This window comes from Salmo salar, chromosome 07 (assembly GCF_965601325.2).
Source record: "Salmo salar chromosome 07, fSalSal1, whole genome shotgun sequence".
Taxonomy (NCBI): domain Eukaryota; kingdom Metazoa; phylum Chordata; class Actinopteri; order Salmoniformes; family Salmonidae; genus Salmo; species Salmo salar.
This window is the reverse complement of record NC_138297.1, coordinates 42,041,582-42,061,911: the sequence shown is the minus strand read 5'-3', so window position 1 is coordinate 42,061,911 and position 20,330 is coordinate 42,041,582. Positions and strand designations below refer to the sequence as shown.

Sequence of the window (20,330 nt, the reverse complement as noted above, 5' to 3'; positions counted from 1 at the left end):
CTTTTCAAATTAACACACAGCAACAACAAAAAACGACAAAAGAAACTAGGCAAAACTGAGCAGTCCAAAACAGCCAGCCAGTATAAGGTCTGTATGGGGCAGTCAGTCTATAAAAAATATCTATAGACATGGTTCCTTTATTTGCTCAGTATCAATCTGAGCATTAACCAGAGCTAATGGGACAGCTGTGGGTCAATGGTCTTTGTCTTCATAGGTGCCAATCAGGGCCTTAAGCTGTGTGATCAGACTAGGGGACAGAGGTGCTAGTCTGCCTCTGAGTGGGTTTTTAACGGAGACGGCCGTATTGATTTCAGCTCTAGCCGGGGAGCGCCGTCTGCACTGTGTCTGAATGGAGCCAGCCCAGCCAGGTCCCCAGTCACAGTCCAGTGATCAGAGCCCTGACAGAATGACCTACCAGAGAGGTGGTGAACCTGCAAACACCGTGGGGGCAACATCACTCGAGATCTCTGTAATAGAAAAGGGTTTTAACCTTAATGTCGGAGCCAAAACCCTGTTAGAGGCCAAGTAATCCCCCCTGCACCGCTCTCATTTGAAGTGGGCCCCTGTGTGTGAGAGTGTGTGAGAGAGAGAGAGAGAGAGAGAGAGCTTACCCTCTCTCTGCTCCAAGGCACTACCCCCTGTGCTGTGTTGTGGGGTTGGTTTGGGAGCCAGCAGAGTGGAGCTGCACTAGGGCATTAATGTTCAGGGAATGCAGCAGAGCCTTTGTTGTAGAGTTGATATAGTGGAACTCTGTGCACACCTGCTCTGACTGCTCCAAGAAGACAGGTAAACTAGGGAATGCGATCTAGGCCTGTGTGTTTTACTAATATTAGAAAACGGACAATAATTTGAATTTGTTTGAGTACTCAAATCCTCCAACAGTGCAAAACAATCAATCTTTCGTTCTCCATAGCCAATAACCTTGTGTGTATGAATAATGATGGTGATATCTGATATCCACACATTAGAAATACTTGTGTATGAGATTTCAGTACATAAATGGAGGTGTGCATACAGTGCCTTCGGAAAGTATTCAGGCCCCTTGACTTTTTCCACTGTTACATTACAGCCTTAATCTAAAATGGATTAAATAAATAAAAATCCTCAGCAATCTACACACAATACCCCATGATGACAACGCGAAAAGAGGTTGGTAGAATGTTTTGCAAATTTATTACAAATAAAACAGAAATAGCTTATTTACATAAGTATTCAGACCCTTTGCTATGAGACTCGAAATTGAGCTCAGGTGAATCCTGTTTACATTGATCATCCTTGAGATGTGTCTACAACTTGGAGTCCACCTGTTGTAAATTCAATTGATTGGACATGATTTGGAAAGGCACACACACCTGTCGATATAAAAGGTCCCAAGTTGACAGTGCATGTCACGGAGCAAAGTACAGAGAGATCCTTGATGAAAACCTGCTCCAGAGTGCTCAGGACATCAAGACTGGGACAAATGTTCACCTTCCAACAGGAAAACGACCATAAGCACACAGCCAAGACAACGCAGGAGTGGCTTCGGGACAAGTCTCTGAATGTCCTTGAGTGGCCCAGCCAGAGCCCGGACTTGAAACTGATCTAACATCTCTGGAGAGACCAGAAAATAGCTGTTCAGCAACGCTCCCCATCTAACCTGATAGCTTGAGAGGATCTGCAGAGAAGAACGGGAGAAACTCCCCAAATACAGGTGTGCCAAGCTTGTAGCGTCATACCCAAAAAGACTAGAGGTTATAATCGCTGCCAAAGGTGCTTCAACAAAGTACTGAGTAAAGGGTCTGAATACTTATGTAAATGTGATATCTTTTTTTTACATTTTATTATTAGCAAACATTTCTACAAACCTGTTTTTGCTTTGTCATTATGGGGTATTGTGTGTAGATTGATGGGGGGGACAATGTATGCATTTTAGAATAAAATGTGGAAAAAGTCAAGGGGTCTGAATACTTTCCACAGGCACTGTATCTAATCATTTCACTTAAGTATTTTCAATCTCTTTTTAAGTTTAAAACATCCACAATGGGGGAATCACATGACCCTTGAACGAGATGGCCGCATGAACTAAGAGCTCCGCACAAGTAGTTAACAATTCCTAATCTTACCTCCACTTCAAGTTTAAACTCCTTTAGCTTTAGTCAAAAAGTCATGGCAGCTACAAAAGGCAACATTACAGGTGACATTTTTACCCGGACTCGAGCATTAGCGACGGGAAAATCCTCCAAGAAGCAGCTAGCTTCAGCGCCATTAGCCAGGAGCAAGAGGTGTATTTCTCATCTTTCAAATCAAACAGTAGAGGTACAGCCATACTTATCCATAAGAATCTTCCATTCATAATTGACAAAAACAAATCTGATCCGGAGGGGAGATTTATTTTGATAACTGGGTCACTGTATGGACAACCAATTACTATCTTAAACATATACGCCCCTAACAAAGTTACTCCTGCTTTCATGTCAAAAATGATAACCCTGTTCAATGAGCATTGTGTTTCCTTTGGCGTGGTGGCCGGAGATTTTAATTATACCCTTAACCCAACCCTAGACAAATCATCTCAAGTCCCCACCACAAATCCTAGACCTGCAAAGATGTTGAACTCTCTTACTAAAGAGATGGGACTGATAGATATCTGGAGAGAGACTAATAGCTCATCTATGGACTATACATACTACTCTAATGTCCATAACACCTACTCCCGTATAGATTACATTTGTATCCCAAAGAGTTTCATAAATTCAGCCACGTGTACAATCGGACCCATAGCACTTTCAGATCTCTGCAAAAACATCCTGAGGTCAAAGAGCTGGAAATTCAACACCTCAATGTTATCAAACGAAGCGTTCCATACATTGGTAACTATATGGATAGACAACTACACACAAGACAACAAAAATTATCCTGTTTCTCCGGCCACAATATGGGATGCTGCTAAAGCCACACTAAGAGGTCATCTAATTGCATATGCTTCCTTTAAGAAAAAAGCAATGGAAGCACACAGGCTAGATCTTGAGAGGGAGCTGGAACGCTGTGAAAAAGTACATAAACAATCCCCAGACAGCACCTCCTGGAGTCAACGTAAAGGGAGATACGTTTTCTTTACTTTAAACAGAAATACCATGAGTATAGCAATAGGCCGAGTAGGTTGCTTGCTTACCAATTAAAAAAAGAGCAGTCAGAGCGTACAATCAAGGCTATCCGAACAGCAGAGGACGAGGTCACATATGACCCAAAAAAGATACATTTAACTTTTCATGATTTTTACTGCAAACTATATACCTCTGAGAGAAAACACACGGAGGCAGAACTCCACTCCTTCCTAGAGGGAATCTCGCTACCTAAACTATCAGAGACCGACCAAGAAGATCTCATCTCCCCCTTCACTCCTGAGGAGGTCCTGGAGGCAATTACCTCCATGCCACCTAATAAGTCCCCAGGCCCAGATGGATTCCCCAGAGAGTTCTATAAAGCTTTTTGGCCCCAGCTTAGCCCTATTTTCATGCCAATGCTGGAGGATTCAAAACAATGACTCAATGCACACAGCTCGCATTACAGTGCTGCTCAAAAAAGACAAGGACTCTCTATCCTGCTCGTCCTTCCGGCCCATAAGCTTGTCGGATTTCGACTACAAAATAATTACCAAATTGCTCGCCAAAAGACTTAACCTGTTGGGGGTAGGGGGCAGTATTTACACGGCCGGATAAAAAACGTACCCGATTTAATCTGGTTATTACTACTGCCCAGAAACTAGAATATGCATATAATTATTGGCTTTGGATAGAAAACACCCTAAAGTTTCTAAAACTGTTTGAATGGTGTCTGTGAGTATAACATAACTCATATGGCAGGGAAAAACCTGAGAAGATTCCTTACAGGAAGTGCCCTCTCTGACCATTCCTTGAGCTTCTTGTCTCTGTTTATTGAAGACTGAGGATCTTTGCTGTAACGTGACACTTCCTACGGCTCCCATAGGCTCTCAGAGCCCGGGAAAAAGCTGAATGATATCGAGGCAGCCCCAGGCTGAAACACATTTGCGCTTTTGGCAAGTGGCCGATCAGAGGACAATGGGCTTAGGCGCATGCACGAGTCGACCCCATGCTTTATTTTCTTTCGTCTTTTTACCTAAACGCAGATTCCCGGTCGGAATATTATCGCTTTTTTACGAGAAAAATGGCATAAAAATTGATTTTAACCTGTTAGGGCTAGGGGGCAGTATTTGCACGGCTGGATAAAAAAAATGTACCCGATTTAATCTGGTTACTAATCCTACCCAGTAACTAGAATATGCATATACTTATTATATATGGATAGAAAACACTCTAAAGTTTCTAAAACTGTTTGAATGGTGTCTGTGAGTATAACAGAACTCATTTGGCAGGCAAAACCCTGAGACATTTTCTGACAGGAAGTGGATACCTGATGTGTTGTATTACCTTTAAACCTATGCCATTGAAAAACACAGGGGCTGAGGAATATTTTGGCACTTCCTATTGCTTCCACTAGATGTCACCAGCCTTTACAAAGTGTTTTGAGTCTTCTGGAGGGAGATCTGACCGAACAAGAGCCATGGAACGATGATGGCCCATTAGACACCTGGCGCGCGAGTTCATGTTGGGTACCCTCGTTCCAATACGTTATAAAAGAGTATGCATTCGTCCACCTTGAATATTATTCATGTTCTGGTTAAAAAAGGCCCTAATGATTTATGCTATACAACGTTTGACATGTTTGAACGAACGTAAATATATTTTTTCCCCTCGTTCATGAAGTGAAGTCCGGCGGGCTTAGATCATGTGCTAACAAGACGGAGATTTTTGGACATAAATGATGAGCTTTTTTTAACAAAACTACATTCGTTATGGACCTGTGATACCTGGAAGTGACATCTGATGAAGAGAATCAAAGGTAATGGATTATTTACATAGTATTTTCGATTTTAGATCTCCCCAACATGACGACTAGTCTGTATCGCAACGCGTATTTTTCTGGGCGCAGTGCTCAGATTATTGCAAAGTGTGATTTCCCAGTAAGGTCATTTTTAAATCTGGCAAGTTGATTGCGTTCAAGAGATGTAAATCTATAATTCTTTAAATGACAATATAATATTTTACCAATGTTTTCTAATTTTAATTATTTAATTTGTGATGCTGACTTGACTGCCGGTTATTGGAGGGAAACGATTTCCTCAACATCAATGCCATAGTAAAACGCTGTTTTTGGATATAAATATGAACTTGATAGAACTAAAAATGCATGCATTGTCTAACATAATGTCCTAGGAGTGTCATCTGATGGAGATTGTAAAAGGTTAGTGCATCATTTTAGCTGGTTTTATGGTTTTGGTGACCCTATCTTTGAATTGACAAAACATTACACACAACTCTTGTAAATGTACTGTCCTAACATACTCTAAATTTATGCTTTCGCCGTAAAACCTTTTTGAAATCGTAAAACGTGGTTAGATTAAGGAGATGTTTATCTTTCAAAGGGTGTAAAATAGTTGTATGTTTGAAAAATTTGAATTTTGACATTTATTTGGATTCAAATTTGGCGCTCTTGAAATGCACCTGCTGTTGATGGAGTGCACCACGGGTGGGACGCTTGCGTCCCACCTAGCCCATAGAGGTTAAACAGCGGTTGACATGCTTCGAAGTACGGTAATGGAATATTTAGAATTTTTTTGTCACGAAATGCGTCGTGCTCGTCACCCTTCTTTACCATTCGGATAATGCCTTGAACGCACGAACAAAACGCCGGTATTTGGATATAACTATGGATTATTTTGAACCAAACCAACATTTGTTATTGAAGTAGAAGTCCTGGGAGTGCATTCTGACGAAGAACACCAAAGGTAATAACATTTTTCTTATAGTAAATCGGACTTTGGTGAGTGCTAAACTTGCTGGGTGTCTAAATAGCTAGCCCTGTGATGCCGGGCTATCTACTGAGAATATTGCAAAATGTGCTTTCACCGAAAAGCTATTTTAAAATCGGACATATCGAGTGCATAGAGGAGTTCTGTATCTATAACTCTTAAAATAATTGTTATGCTTTTTGTGAACGTTTATCGTGAGTAATTTAGTAAATTTTTTGTAAATTCACCGGAAGTTTGCGGGGGGTATGCTAGTTCTGAACGTCACATGCTGATGTAAAAAGCTGTTTTTTGATATAAATATGCACTTGATTGAACAAAACATGCATGTATTGTATAGCATAATGTCCTAGGGTTGTCATCTGATGAAGATTATCAAAGGTTAGTGCTGCATTTAGCTGTCTTCTGTGTTCTGGGTTTATGTGACATTATATGCTAGCTTGAAAAATGGGTGTCTGATTATTTCTGGCTGGGTACTCTGCTGACATAATCTAATGTTTTACTTTCGTTGTAAAGCCTTTTTGAAATCGGACAGTGTGGTTAGATTAACGAGAGTCTTGTCTTTAAAATGGTGTAAAATAGTCATATGTTTGAGAAATTGAAGTAATAGCATTTCTAAGGTATTTGAATAACGCGCCACAGGATTCCACTGGCTGTTACGTAGGTGGGACGATTTCGTCCCGCCGACCCTAGAGAGGTTAACACTCTTCTTCCCAAAATAATAAAAGCGGACCAAACTGGATTTATTACAGAGATAAGTCTTCTGATAACATTCGCCGTCTTTTTGATATTATTGATCATGTAAACAAACAGAAGACCCCTGTCCTGCTGGCTTCACTGGATGCTGAGAAGGCATTCGACAGGATGGAGTGGAGCTTTCTGTTCTCAGTCTTAGAAAAGTTCAATATGGGCCCAAACTTTATTAAATGGATCAAATCACTATACTCTCATCCAAATGCCATGGTGACTACTAACGGACTGAACTCTGACAGATTCCCTTTGGGATGGGGCACAAGACAAGGGTGCTCGCTGTCCCCCCTGCTCTACCTGTTGGGGGTGGAGCCTCTGGCAGAGTTGATAAGGAGCAATCCAAGTATTACGGGTGTTTCTGCAGGCGGCCTGCAGCACAAGATTCGCTCTACGCGGATGATGTCTTGCTCTACATATCCAACCCTGAGAAATCCCTCCCATTTTAGACACAATTGCTCAGTATGGCAAGTTTTCAGGTTATACGATCAATTTGAACAAATCCACTGTCTGCCCTCTCAATATTACACTCACCAGCTCTATGAAGACACTATGTCCATTCCAATGAAAGACACAGGGGTTTCAATACCTTGGGATCTTCATAACACCAGATCTGAATAGCCTTTAAGGAAAATTATCTTCCACTCCTGGATCGAATCAAGAACGATCTCCAAACCTGGATCTCCCTCCCAATTAGCTTAGTAGGAAGAATTAATGTCATCCGTATGAACATCCTCCCTAGACTGAACTATTTATTTCAGATGCTCCCATGCCATCTCCCAGTTTCCTTTTTCAAAACAACTAACCAAAGCATCACCAAATTTATGGGGCAATAAAAAAATCTAGGATCAAGTTCTCCACTCTATCGAAACCTGAGTTTAAGGGTGTTCTTGCCCTTCCCTCCTTTCAATTGTACTACTGGTCTGCCCAAATCCGCAACATGCTAACATGGATCACAAACAGACAAGAGTCAACGTGGATTCAGATAGAAGCCCAATCCTGTGGTTCATTGCCCCTAAGCTCAATTATATTCATTAATAACTTTAGTGAAGTGGCCAACATAGCCAAAACCTTTTTGATTTACAGCACCCTACTAGCGTGGAGGGACTGTAAGAAATACCTGGGCATTTCCTCCCAAATATGTTCTCACTCACCTATAGTAGGCAACCCAGACTTGCCAAAAGCCCTGAGGGATGGCATACTCTAGGAATCAGGACCTTTTCAGACCTATTTCATCAGAAAACCACTACACTGAAATCCTTTCAAGAGATCTGCAGTGAATTCAATGTGCCAAGATCCCCTTTTTTTTTAATCTTCAAATTAGACATGTCATTTCCTCATTTACTTCCAAGGGGAGGTTTAGAACTCAGTTGAATGAAGTTGAAACCCTTCTTGTCACAGCACAATCCATTAAAGGTAAATTATCTTATATCTGTAGACTCCTTTCTGAGAAAGGAGGCTCCTCCTTTACCCCTTTGAAAATAATCTGGGAAAAAGACCTTGGTCAGTGATGGGCGGAGGTTTGCGACAGGGTATACTGCTCCTCTACTAATGTTAAAATGAAAGAATCTAATTACAAATGTTTGTACAAATTTTATTACACTCCTTTGAGACTCCCTAGAATGAAAACAGACATTTCTCCTAACTGTAAAAGATGTACCTCTGAAAGTGGAACCTATATGCATGTATTTTGGAGCTGTAGAGAGATTGCCAAAATCTGGCAATCTATACATACTGCTGCACAGAAAATACTAGATGTACAGTTTGATATGACCCCGTGTATCTATCTTCTTAATGCCCAGCAGGACTTTGTTCTTGATCCTGACAGAGAAAATTTGCTTATGACTATTACATACTTTGCTAAGAAATGTATTCTTCTATTGTGGGCCTCTAATACCTCTCCTACATTTAAAATGTGGATTGACCAGATTGTTGACTTTCTCCCTCTTGAAAAGCTCACTTATGACCTCCGCAAGAGACAGCCCAAGTTTGATAGACTCTGGTCTCCACTACTCAACTATATTTCAAATTGGACAGAGTGAATGGGGTGATTAGGGAAATGAGCAGATACATGTTGTGTAAGGTGCTGTAAAATCTAAAAACGAATTATTTGCTCGTCGTCTCAGCTAAGGCTGGAAATAGCTAATAAGAACCTTGATAGTGCTGCTGCAAGTTATATATATATATTTATTTTTTATTTTTAAAATAATTATTCTTTGTGTGTATATATATTTTTATTTTATCTGTCACATCTGTGAATGTGGAATGTGTTTTGTTGGTTGATTGAAAAGCAAGAAAACTTAATAAAAAAACAAACAAACATCCACAATGAATAGGCTTCAACACTTCTGGAAACGCTAATTGGAATGCTTGAAATTTCCCAGATGAAATCCATCTACAGCAAGACAATGAGGAAATAATTACCACAGAGGTAGAATTACAATGGCCATTTTAAATCAACCCCTGTGCTACCATTTCACCCTATTTATACTGTTTTTGATTCCATGACCCACTGGTAAGTAATCACTTGAAAATTACACCTCTGTTTTTAAATGGGCTCTTGCTTTAGACACATTTTTTTCAGTATAGACGGGGGTCTACTGGATTACAATAAAGATTTAGCTCTTGGATAACAACAACAACCATGCTGTTCTTTTGGCAGAAATACTAGCACAAAAAAAACTGATAATGAGAAATGTTTATATATATATATATATATATATATATATATATATATATATATATATATATATATATATATATATATATATATATATATATATATATATATATATAAAAACATTTCTCATTATCAGTATATATATATATATACACACATACACACACACACAAGTTTCTGAAGTTCATCATCTTTACACAACACTGTTCAAAACAATGACAATTCCTGTATGTCCCACTATTCTGCATTCATTTCATAGATGCTATATTGAGGCATCAATAAGCAAGAAAGCTCTTCTGCGACATCCACCAGCGGAGCAATAATTCATCGACATACATCTACCATTGGAAGTGTCAAATATTAAACTTCCTAAAGGTCATTTCTGCACCCGGGTAATAACCTTGAAGCTTCCAGAGTAAAAGCACAATCAGGGATTCACACAAAGGCCACACTAATGTCTTTCTTTTCATGGCGACAGCCATGTCATTTGACCTCACGTCTCTTTATCCACGGCGAGAGCACTTCAACTATTTGACAATCACAGTGAATAATGTGGCGATTAAACACCTAAAACTGGCGTTAGATCATGGCAATTTATTTAAGGCCTGCAGAGCCAAAGCCCAGTCTGGAGGAGATATCAGCTGAGTGTATTCCCCTAGGGGCCGAGCCACATAAGACCCTGCTAGCTGCCACATACTGGGGCCTTATAGTTGAAGGGCTCTAACAAGAAACAGTGACCTGAAGATACATGCCCTTTACACTTTGGATATTAAAAAAAGGTCAGAAATAACTTGAGCTAAATAAACACAAGTTTAACTGTTAGAGTAACTTTAATGTAAAAACAATTTTTTCATCGAAAACCAGATGTTTTCGGCTACATTGTCGTGAAACACGTCAATTCCGGTCTTCATTTTAACAGTTTATTGCAAAAATGATATTTTGGTCTTTTAGTAGAAAATCTAGCTCTTTTTGCCCTTAGCGGATCAACTCTACCTTGAGAAGGTTCCTCCATGTCATCTCAATGGACGGGTTCAGTATGAAACACACTCCCTTCTAGATGTGCTGAGTGGTACCACCTCAAGGCTTACTGTAAAAGCAGATGAGAGCGCGCCTTATTTGGCAATGGTCTCGGTAAGTGGAGTGTGCCAATATATTTTGCATGATGCTTCCTTGACTACTGACGTTACAAAATCCATAAAGGCACGTTTCCACATGACCAAATTCAACATTTCTGCTTACCGTGTCATGAGAGTTGAGAATTATGAGAATTATTATAGGTTTATATTTGTAGCTACATCCATCGTCAAAAGACAGGTGACAATGGTGGTCATGCCAACTATTTTTCCCAATCTCTATAACTGGCACAGTCTGCTTAAACAGCTCATAGGCCACTGGTTGTGAGTTCTAATCCCACAATGGGCAGATATTTTTCCTGTGCCCATACACTTTTAATTCTGAAATTGAAACCATACCTGTGAGAGGGGTCGCCCTGGTAGTAGCTGTAGATTTTTATACAGTACCCAAGACCAATCTGAGAGTTAATTTGACCATTGGAAAAAGAGCTACATCAATACTGCAAATTGAATTGAGACCCTAATTTTCAGTTTGAAGGTGAGGATTGCACTGTTCTTCCCAAAGCAAGAACGCAATAAATGTGATTCCACATTTCATAATATTTTTTGTGCCCCATGGGGGATTTGAACTTACACCGCAGGTGGCAATAGATAAAGAACTCAGTGCCTTACCACTGTGAGCCAACTGTCCAGAGCCTAATATACTCGCAATGCACAGAATTGTATTATCCATGTTTGCCAGTTGACTTCTGGTAAGTATGTTTTGGTGAGAAAGTGTTGGGATCAGGTACAACTAAGTTTACCCACCGACAAAATTATTATTTAGGAGCATCCCCCCACCCACAACTTCACCTGAATGCATTCTTTTTGGGGGGAAGGGGTTGGGCAAAGGTTGAAATTGGGGTTGAAGTTACCCTTTAAGACAAACACAAAACGTTCAAATAACAAGCGCCAGATTTTCTGTTTTGATTCAGGCTAATACAAAACAACAGACCAAGACAAATCACATGCAGCCTAGGGCACCCAACAAGTTGGAAATCGGACAGAGGGATGAAAGAAAAAAGGAATAATTTGGCACTCTGTGGTCAGTCAGATGATTTCCTGCTTCAGTAAGTGAGGGCTTCATTAGAAAAAAAACAGACCAGTTCAGTGTTCATCAGCTCCTTGCCCTGGATATCCAACATTGCATTCTGTAAGCTAACTGTATATTCAAAAGATTTCCATTCAATTTGCTAAACAGAACCTCTATACACAGATTAGGTTTTTATCATTATTTGAAGTGACTAAGACATGTTCCTGTACCTTTCCCTCAAAAAGAGATTTTTCGTCTCCCTCACTTTCATATTCCCCAAACACCCAGTCTGTGGGGGGTGACTACAACTACTACATTAAAACTGTTGTCACAGACTTCTTTATTTTTTTGTAGATGAAAGTGATGCATTTTACTTGCCAGTAGTGCAGCACACCATACATTACACTACATTTTATTTCCCCTTTATTTAACCAGGTAGGCCAGTTGAGAACAAGTTCTCATTTACAACTGCGACCTGGCCAAGATAAGCAAAGCAGTGTGACAAAAAACAACAGAGTTGCACATAGGATAAACAAAAGTAGTCAATAACACAATAGAAAAATCTATATAGTGTGTGCAAATGGACTAAGGAGGTAAGGCAATAAATAGGCCATAATAGCAAAGTAACTACAATTCAGCAAATTAACACTGGAGTGATAGATGTGCAGATGATGATGTGCAAGTAGAAATACTGGTGTGCAAAAGAGCAAAAAAAGTCAATAAAAACAACATGGGGATGAGGTAGGTAGTTGGGTGGGCTATTTACAGATGGTCTATGTACAGCTGCAGCGATCGGTGAGCTGCTCAGATAGATGATGCTTAAAGTTAGTGAGGGAGATATAAGTCTCCAACTGAAGCGATTTTTGCAATTCGTTCCAATCATTGGCAGCAGAGAACTGGAAGGAAAGGCAGCCAAAGGAGGTGTTGGCTTTGGGGATGACCAGTGAGATATATCTGCTGGAGCACGTGCAACGGGTGGGTGTTATGGTGACCAGTGAGCTGAGATAAGGCAGAGCTTTACCTAGCAAAGACTTATAGATGACCTGGAGCCAGTGGGTCTGACGACGAATATGTAGAGAGGGCCAGCCGACGAGAGCATACATGTCGCAGTGGTGGGTGACATATGGGGCTTTGGTGACAAAACGGATGGCACTGTGATAGACTACATCCAGTTTTCTGAGTAGAGTGTTGGAGGCTATTTTGTAAATGACATCGCCGAAGTCGAGGATCGGTAAGATAGTCAGTTTTACGAGGGTATGTTTGACAGCGTGAGCGAAGGAGGCTTTGTTGTGAAATAGGAAGCCGATTCTAGATTTAATTTTGGATTGGAGATGCTTAATATGAGTCTGGAAGGAGAGTTTACAGTCTAGCCAGACACCTAGGTATTTGTAGTTGTCTACATATTCTAAGTCAGAACCGTCCAGAGTAGTGACGCTAGTCGGGCGGGCGGGTGCGGGCAGCGATCGGTTGAAGAGCATGCATTTAGTTTCACTAGCGTTTAAGAGCAGTTGGAGGCCACGGAAGGAGTGTTGTATGGCATTGAAGCTCGTTTGGAGGTTTGTTAACACAGTGTACAAAGAAGGGCCAGATGTATACAGAATGGTGTCGTCTGCGTAGAGGTGGATCAAGGAATCACCCGCAGCAAGAGCGACATCATTGATATATACAGAGAAAAGAGTCGGCCCGAGAATTGAACCCTGTGGTACACCCATAGAGACTGCAAGAGGTCCGGACAACAGGCCCTCCGATTTGACACACTGAACTCCGAGTAGTTGGTGAATCAGGCGAGGCAGTCATTTGAGAAACCAAGGCTGTTGAGTCTGCCAATAAGAATACGGTGGTTGACAGAGTAGAAAGCCTTGGCCAGGTCGATGAAGATGGCTGCACAGTACTGTCTTTTATCGATGGCGGTTATGATATCGTTTAGTACCTTGAGCGTGGCTGAGGTGCACCCGTGACCAGCTTGGAAACCGGATTGCACAGCGGAGAAGGTACGGTGGGATTCTAAATGGTCAGTGATCTGTTTGTTAACGTGGTTTTCGAAGACTTTAGAAAGGCAGGGCAGGATTTTTACCTTTATTTAACTAGGCAAGTCAGTTAAGAACAAATTCTTATTTGGATGGATATAGGTCTGTAACAGTTTAGATCTAGAGTGTCTCCCCCTTTGAAGAGGGGGATGACCGCGGCCACTTTCCAATCTTAAGAAATCTCAGACGATACGAAAGAGGTTGAACAGACTAGTAATATGGGTTGCGGTCAATGATGGCGGATAATTTTAGGAAGAGAGGGCCCAGATTGTCTAGCCCAGCTGATTTGTAGGGATCCAGATTCTGCAGCTCTTTCAGGACGTCAGCTGTCTGGATTTGGGTGAAGGAGAAGCAGGGGGGGCTTGGGCCAGTTGCTGCAGGGGGTGCAGAGCTATTGGCCAGGGTTGGGGTAGCCTGGTGGAAAGTGTGGCCAACCATCATCCAAAATTCCACGACCATCACAACCCTACCTACACCTGCTAGCTACAGTAGCTACCTTGGTTTGACAAGTTCTCGCTTCAAAATCCTTTTTCAAAGCTGCTCCGGTAAACAAACCAATGGCAAGTCATTAGCGTAAGACCGAAAAGGCGCCCTGGTACAGTTGAACATCCTAGAAACAAAGAGCTACTGTGTCAGAATGTAAACAATCCTCTAACCACAACTACATGGATGGAAGCAATCAGGTTGTTGTTGTTATTAGCGTTGCCGGACACCACACTCTCCTTATGAAGTGGCAAACACAAGAGGGTTTTAGAGGAGTTAGAGTTGCTGCTTTTTCTGATTCTACTGTTGTACTATTCGGTACCTGTAATGTGGATAATCAAGTCTGTTTCAAAACGATAAATCTTGAGGTAATGAGATTTTCTTTTGCCAAGAGGCTAAAGCAGTGTGATTTAAGTGTACAATATTGCTTTCTGGATAGAACAGAACAGGTTGTTTCTATTATCACAGTTCCAACTCAGTGGGACTCAGAGTTGTAAATAGGGTGTGACATGTACTTTCCATTCCAAAAAAAAATGGAATTTATTTTAGTTTCCCCTATTCTTTCTGCTGAACAAAAGGGCACAATGATGCATGAGGAAGCGTTTACATTGCTTAACCCTTTACACTTGTGGGAATTGAAATGTTTTATAGAAGAAATATGAAATGCATAACCATTGTAGCAGTTGAAAGGGAAGAGTTTGGCGACAATTATTCAACTAAAGGTGAGGATACAACAAGTTCACCAGACAAGACTGAATCCAACCATTACACTTGATTTTCTATACATTTTGCCGCATTTGTTGATAATGAAATCTGAAAATACACTGGAGACATTCAGTAACATGATAAGACTATTCCTGGAAAATGTGGGGTCAGTGCATCATAAGACAAACAAATGACAGGGGTTTGGTTGAGTACTAACTGGTGAACTCAAGTGGCCACACACACCTCTCAAAGTGTGCACAATTTCTAAGCAATTTCAATGCACTTTTATGATTCAAAGAACAGCTTTCAACTCTTCTTGTCGAGTGCGGTGCTCAAGTTTAGAACGCCTGTCTGTCGAAATCCATACAGCGCTGTGAAGCACATAGCCAGAGCGCTGACGTCATGTATAGCATATTACTGTACAGACACTATGTTCCAATTTAGACGCTTGTTAGTGACATTTTCAACCCATATACTGGAATGAGTTTAAGAAACAAACAAGTGTGTATCACCTTAACTGCAAAATAACCACAGATTGCTTTGCTGTTGCTATGGCCCCTTCTCTCCTTTCATTAGTAACTGAATCTTTCAGCCGGGTAGCATATTTACATTTTAGTCACTTAGTACAGGGTTTCCCAAACTCGGTCCTGGGGGCCATCCCTGGGTGCACATTTTGGTTTTCCCCTAGCACTACACAGTTCATTCAAATAACCAACTCATCATCAAGCTTGGATTATATGAATCAGGGCCCCCACCAGAGAGTTTGGGACACACTGATTTAGCAGACGCTCTAATCCAGAGCGATTTACAGTTAGTGCACTCATCTTAAGATAGCTAGGTGGGACAACCACATATCAGTCAATAGTACATTTTTCCTCAAAGTAGCTATCAGCAAAGTCAGTGCTAGTAAGGGAGATTTCTTTTCACAAATAAGGAGAACTAAGCATGTTATCTGCTTCACTCTAAATATGGCTACAGTGCAAACACACTAAAACACTATACGTGCCTTCTAAAATGATTTAAGTGCACTGAAAGCTGAAACAAGTGGGCCTAGACAGTCAAAGCCAAACCACAACAGGATTTCCTCACTCACACTACAGAAAGCTGAAGGGTTGGAAGAGCAACCAGGAGGAAACATGCCAACTATTCGTCATTACAGCAGAATGAGAGAACGTGCATGTTACTTCATCCCATCTTGCCATTACTCTCAAACTGGGAGGGTGACTTTTCAGAGGGACCATCTGTCAATGGGCATACGTCACTCTGCCACAGGGCCTAGCAGTGACAAGTGTTGATTGATGATGCCAGCTTATGATAAGTCCGAAGGTCCTGACAGAACATGGTCATGACAAAAACATTACTCAGGTAAGATAGCTGGGCTTGGCTACTGCACAAGGCTATACATGTTTAGAGTATTTCTGTCGCTATGTCATTGTTTCTATCAATGTGTACAGTACAATTGTTAGGCATAGTGTTTTGTGTGGATCCCATTAAAGTAACAGATGAGGATCTGGGCAAACACGTAATACCAGGATTTCCTGAGGAGCCCCTCATTGTAACACTTACTTCGAACAGGGTCACAATAGGTAGGGTTTTCCCCCGTCACGTGACTTTGTACTTCAGTGGACGTGCCTCTGGGACACGATGTTCTGGATGGGTTTGTAGTTTCAGATGATTCGTTACTGCCACAAGCATCTAGGATCAAAGTACACAACATAAGAAATTGAACACCTGTTTAGCCTAAAAAGAAGGGGGGAGGGAGAGCGCGACAAACAGATTGTTTGCATGCCCTCCCATTGAACAACTCAACTGGTCAAAATAAAGTTGCATTATGTACTTCTACTCAGAAACAGATGTAAATGGTGAGGAGAAGGTCAACTTCGGTGGACGTAATACTAATATCAGGGACAGAAGGACAAGCCAAGCCAGGGCTGCCTTATTTTTGCCAGAGAAAACATTGTCCCTTTCCTTTCCTTTGTCGAAAGGTTTCACAACAGAGTCGGGAGCAAGGCGGTTCAGGTAAAAGCCAATGCCAGATTTCTGGATCTAATTTTCTCTACTCCTGGGTGTACACTACCTGCCAAGGTTTATACAACCATAAAAACAGCATTCATCTACACTGAAAAACGTATGTAGGTAAAAACCTGCTCCAATAACTATGCAAAAGGTCAGCCCATCTCTCTGAGTGACGTTATTAGTACTACGTGATCCCTCATCAAATACTGTACATTAAATGATCATTGCAAGAGTGCCGTCTCCATTCCTGCTATGTTTAGCCAATAGGCTACAACAACAACAAAAAACATCTACAATGCCTTTATGACATACAAAAAGAAAGGAGGACCAAGGCACTCTTCATACAATTAATTAAAATGCCTTTATTTGTATGGCATGCCCAATGGAAACAAAGTCTTACATTTCTCATGCGTTTAGGCTGCGTGGCTTTCGTCAGGGAATCTTTATGACATAGTTGAAAAAACAAATTCCTGTTTGCTTCAGACGGATCCTGTTTTTTTTTTTTCTTCTTCGTTTTATGTTTTGGTTGTAATCATAGCCCTTTTCATGTTGTTTTGTTCTGGAAAAGAAGGTGACGAATGGCTCAGCACAACATGGCAAATGTTATTTTCCTTAGCCGGATGATGTATTTGTTGCAGGCCTGTAATGCTGTCGCTCTGTTTAGTAAGCAATGGCAGATAGATAAATGAGCCACAGTGGCTCTAGAGATATGGCCCAATCTTAGCCAGAGGCAGGGGCTGATAGATGGCAAGTCTTTAGTCTTGGTGTGACTCCCTCCCTCTCAGATCGATGCACACTTACAGTAGCAGTGTGTGATGCATCGCTGTATTTAGTGATTACAGTTAGAAATAAATTAGCCTATTCTCAGAACATCTACAGCCTCCTGAGAGAGGGGAAATCCAGTCTTAACTGAGAAAGGCTTTGAAGGTCCAGCGGAAATCCATTTGCCACCCGTCCCTGTGATTGCTTACTCTGTCCTACTTTGCTATTTTTGACAGTGCTGTAATGATGCTTGGTATAAATAGGATGGGTAACGGTTCAGTGGCTGTTTGAAAGAAGAAGGGGGGAAAAAAACGGGGCCAAGCTTATTTTACATGTTATAATCTAACGGGCAACTAGAAAGTTAATTAAAAACTATAATTGGCTGTGGTTCCTGCTAATAGTCACCAAGGCGTTCCTTCAATCTTTATTGTGAAATAATGAAAACATTATCATGCCTAATGCTGGTGTATAGCTACTGATGTCTGGCAAAACGACAGGAATATAATTTAGAGGGAATGGGTTCATGTTGGTTGTTATTATTGTTCTGAGTGAACTGATGGATTCTGACATGCAAGGAAAACAAGATCATGATTTCAATGATGACTAATTTTCCATCTTGACCAAGTTATTATTGATGGAATATTCCATCAATGGTAAATTTCCAACAGTGTTAATTGAAAGTGGAAGAGATGTAGAGCATAAGTACAACACCTTCACCAAATAAATAAACAACATTTGCATAACAGTCATGTTGTCAGCCCTTATATGCAGTATAATGTCATACCGTGAGAGTTTGGGAGAAGAGGACTTGTCTCCTGTTGAAGGTTCTTCCCTGGCCCAGCAGGCCCTTCCAGAGGTAAGACGGTCTCAGTGGACATGAGACAGTCCTCTTGGAGTGATACACGACAGATAAAGATGAGCCTCCTTTTCCTCCTTAGTCCTCAATCCTGGGAATGTGAATGTGGACTTGAGTAACAAACTACCACTCAAGTTAACGACAATGAGCAAGTTACTGGTTCTCTCTCATAGAGATGTGGTTTGAGTGACGTCAAACCACAATATGTCGTTAAAAGTAAGTGGAATTTTCCCACTTTACTGCCTTACAGAAACTATAGAAACGGAAAGGAAATCTGCAACTAAGTCGTTTAAATGTATAAATATGGTTATTTATTATCGAATAAATCATAAGCAAAACTATGTAAACATGCATAATAACTTTGTTGATAAGTACCTTACAAACATGACAACTCCCTGTCTCAAGTTTGACTTATTCCCATCCCTCCTCCATAGTGAAACGCCTTCTCGTTGGAAAATTCCGCACGAGTTGTAAATTCAAATATCTCCAAAGTTATCAATACGTTTCCAATGATTCCGTTTATCGCGCTATTCGCGCGGGAAAAGTTGAAATATTACTCCTAATGTCATCGACATTCTGCTGGTAAGCTTGAAAAAAGTTTGGACTAAAACATTTTCATCATATCCGGATTCCGAAAGCTACTCGCGCATGCTCGGCCAGCTGCAGAAATTAGAGAGCTCGTGTGCAGTGTGTCTAAGGACCATGGGAAAATGTTGGAGAAGTAAACTTTGACGTGTAAACTATTGCCACTTGACTGTATCCTAAACAAAGTGTCCTCAAAGTATAGCTGCTGCTTATTTGCTCTGAATATTATTACCTATCATTATCTTGATGTCCATCGATGCACCTTGTCCAATAATGTGGCAGAGCCACAGTGGCCACTTGCATCCTCCAAGTCATCACACAACTCAAATCGTTTTTATTTAACTATTAGGCTGATCACTACTGACGTTATAAATTTATTGAAGAGTACTTAAAAAAAATTACTTGCATGGACTATGTGTGCTGTAATAGTGTTTAAGATTATTTTTGACTTACTACCTCATCTCTGTAACTCACACATACAAGTAAGGTCCCTCAGTCAAGCAGTGCATTTCCAATACAGATTCAACCAGAAAGACCTGGGAGATTTTCCAATGCCTCACAAAGAAGGGCACCTATTGGTAGATAAATATACAGTACCAGTCAAAAGTTTGGACACACCTACTTATTCCAGGGTTTTTCTTTATTTTGGCTATTTTCTACATTGCAGAATAACAGTGAAGACATCAAAACTATGAAATAACACATATGGAATAATGTAGTAAACAATTTTTTTTTAAACAAATCTAAATATTATATATTTAAGATTCTTCAAAGTAGGCCTCCGTTGCCTTGAGGACAGCTTTGCACACTCTTGGCATTCTCTCAACCAGCTTCATGAGGTAGTCACCAGAAATGCATTTCAATTAACAGTTGCGCCTTGTTAAAAGTTAAATAGTGGAATTTCTTTCCTTCTTAATGCATTTAAGCCAATCAGTTGTGTTGTGACTAGGTAGGGGTGGTATACAGACGATAGCCCTATTTGGTAAAATACCAAGTCCATATTATGTCAAGAACAGCTCAAATAAGCAAAGAGAAACAACAGTCCATCATTACTTTAAGACATGAAGGTCAGTCAATGCGGAACATTTCAAGAAAGTTTCAAGTGCAGTCGCAAAAACGGTCAAGGGCTATAATGAAACTGGCTCTCAAGAGGACCGCCACAGGAAAGGAAGACCCAGAGTTACCTCTGCTGCAGAGGATAAGTTCATTAGAGTTACCAGCCTCAGAAATTGCTGCCCAAGTAAATGCTTCAGAGTTCAAGTAACACACACATCTCAAGATCAACTGTTCAGAAAAGACTGCATGAATCAGGCCTTCATTGTCAAATTGCTGCAAAGAAACCACTACTAAAGGACACCAATAATAAAAAAGAGACTTGCTTGGGCCAAGAAACACGAGCAATGGACATTAGACCAGTGGAAATCTGATGAGTCCAAATTTGAGATTTTTGGTTCC

General features: G+C 40.7%; 1 protein-coding gene across 1 annotated transcript in view; it reads right to left on the bottom strand.

Annotated features, from left to right (window-relative positions):
- The window catches only part of LOC106609243 (myoD family inhibitor domain-containing protein), a 32,988-nt gene extending 14,068 nt beyond the window's left edge, over nucleotides 1-18,920 (bottom strand). Inside the window, exons 1-3 of the mRNA XM_014207805.3 lie at nucleotides 18,666-18,920; nucleotides 18,219-18,381; nucleotides 16,223-16,351 (exon numbers count right to left, since the gene is read on the bottom strand). Of these exons, the coding sequence (XP_014063280.1) occupies nucleotides 16,223-16,351; nucleotides 18,219-18,312 (223 nt within the window). The 5' untranslated portion in view covers nucleotides 18,313-18,381; nucleotides 18,666-18,920. The remainder of the gene's footprint in view (nucleotides 1-16,222; nucleotides 16,352-18,218; nucleotides 18,382-18,665) is intronic.
- Nucleotides 18,921-20,330: the final 1,410 nt, after the last annotated feature.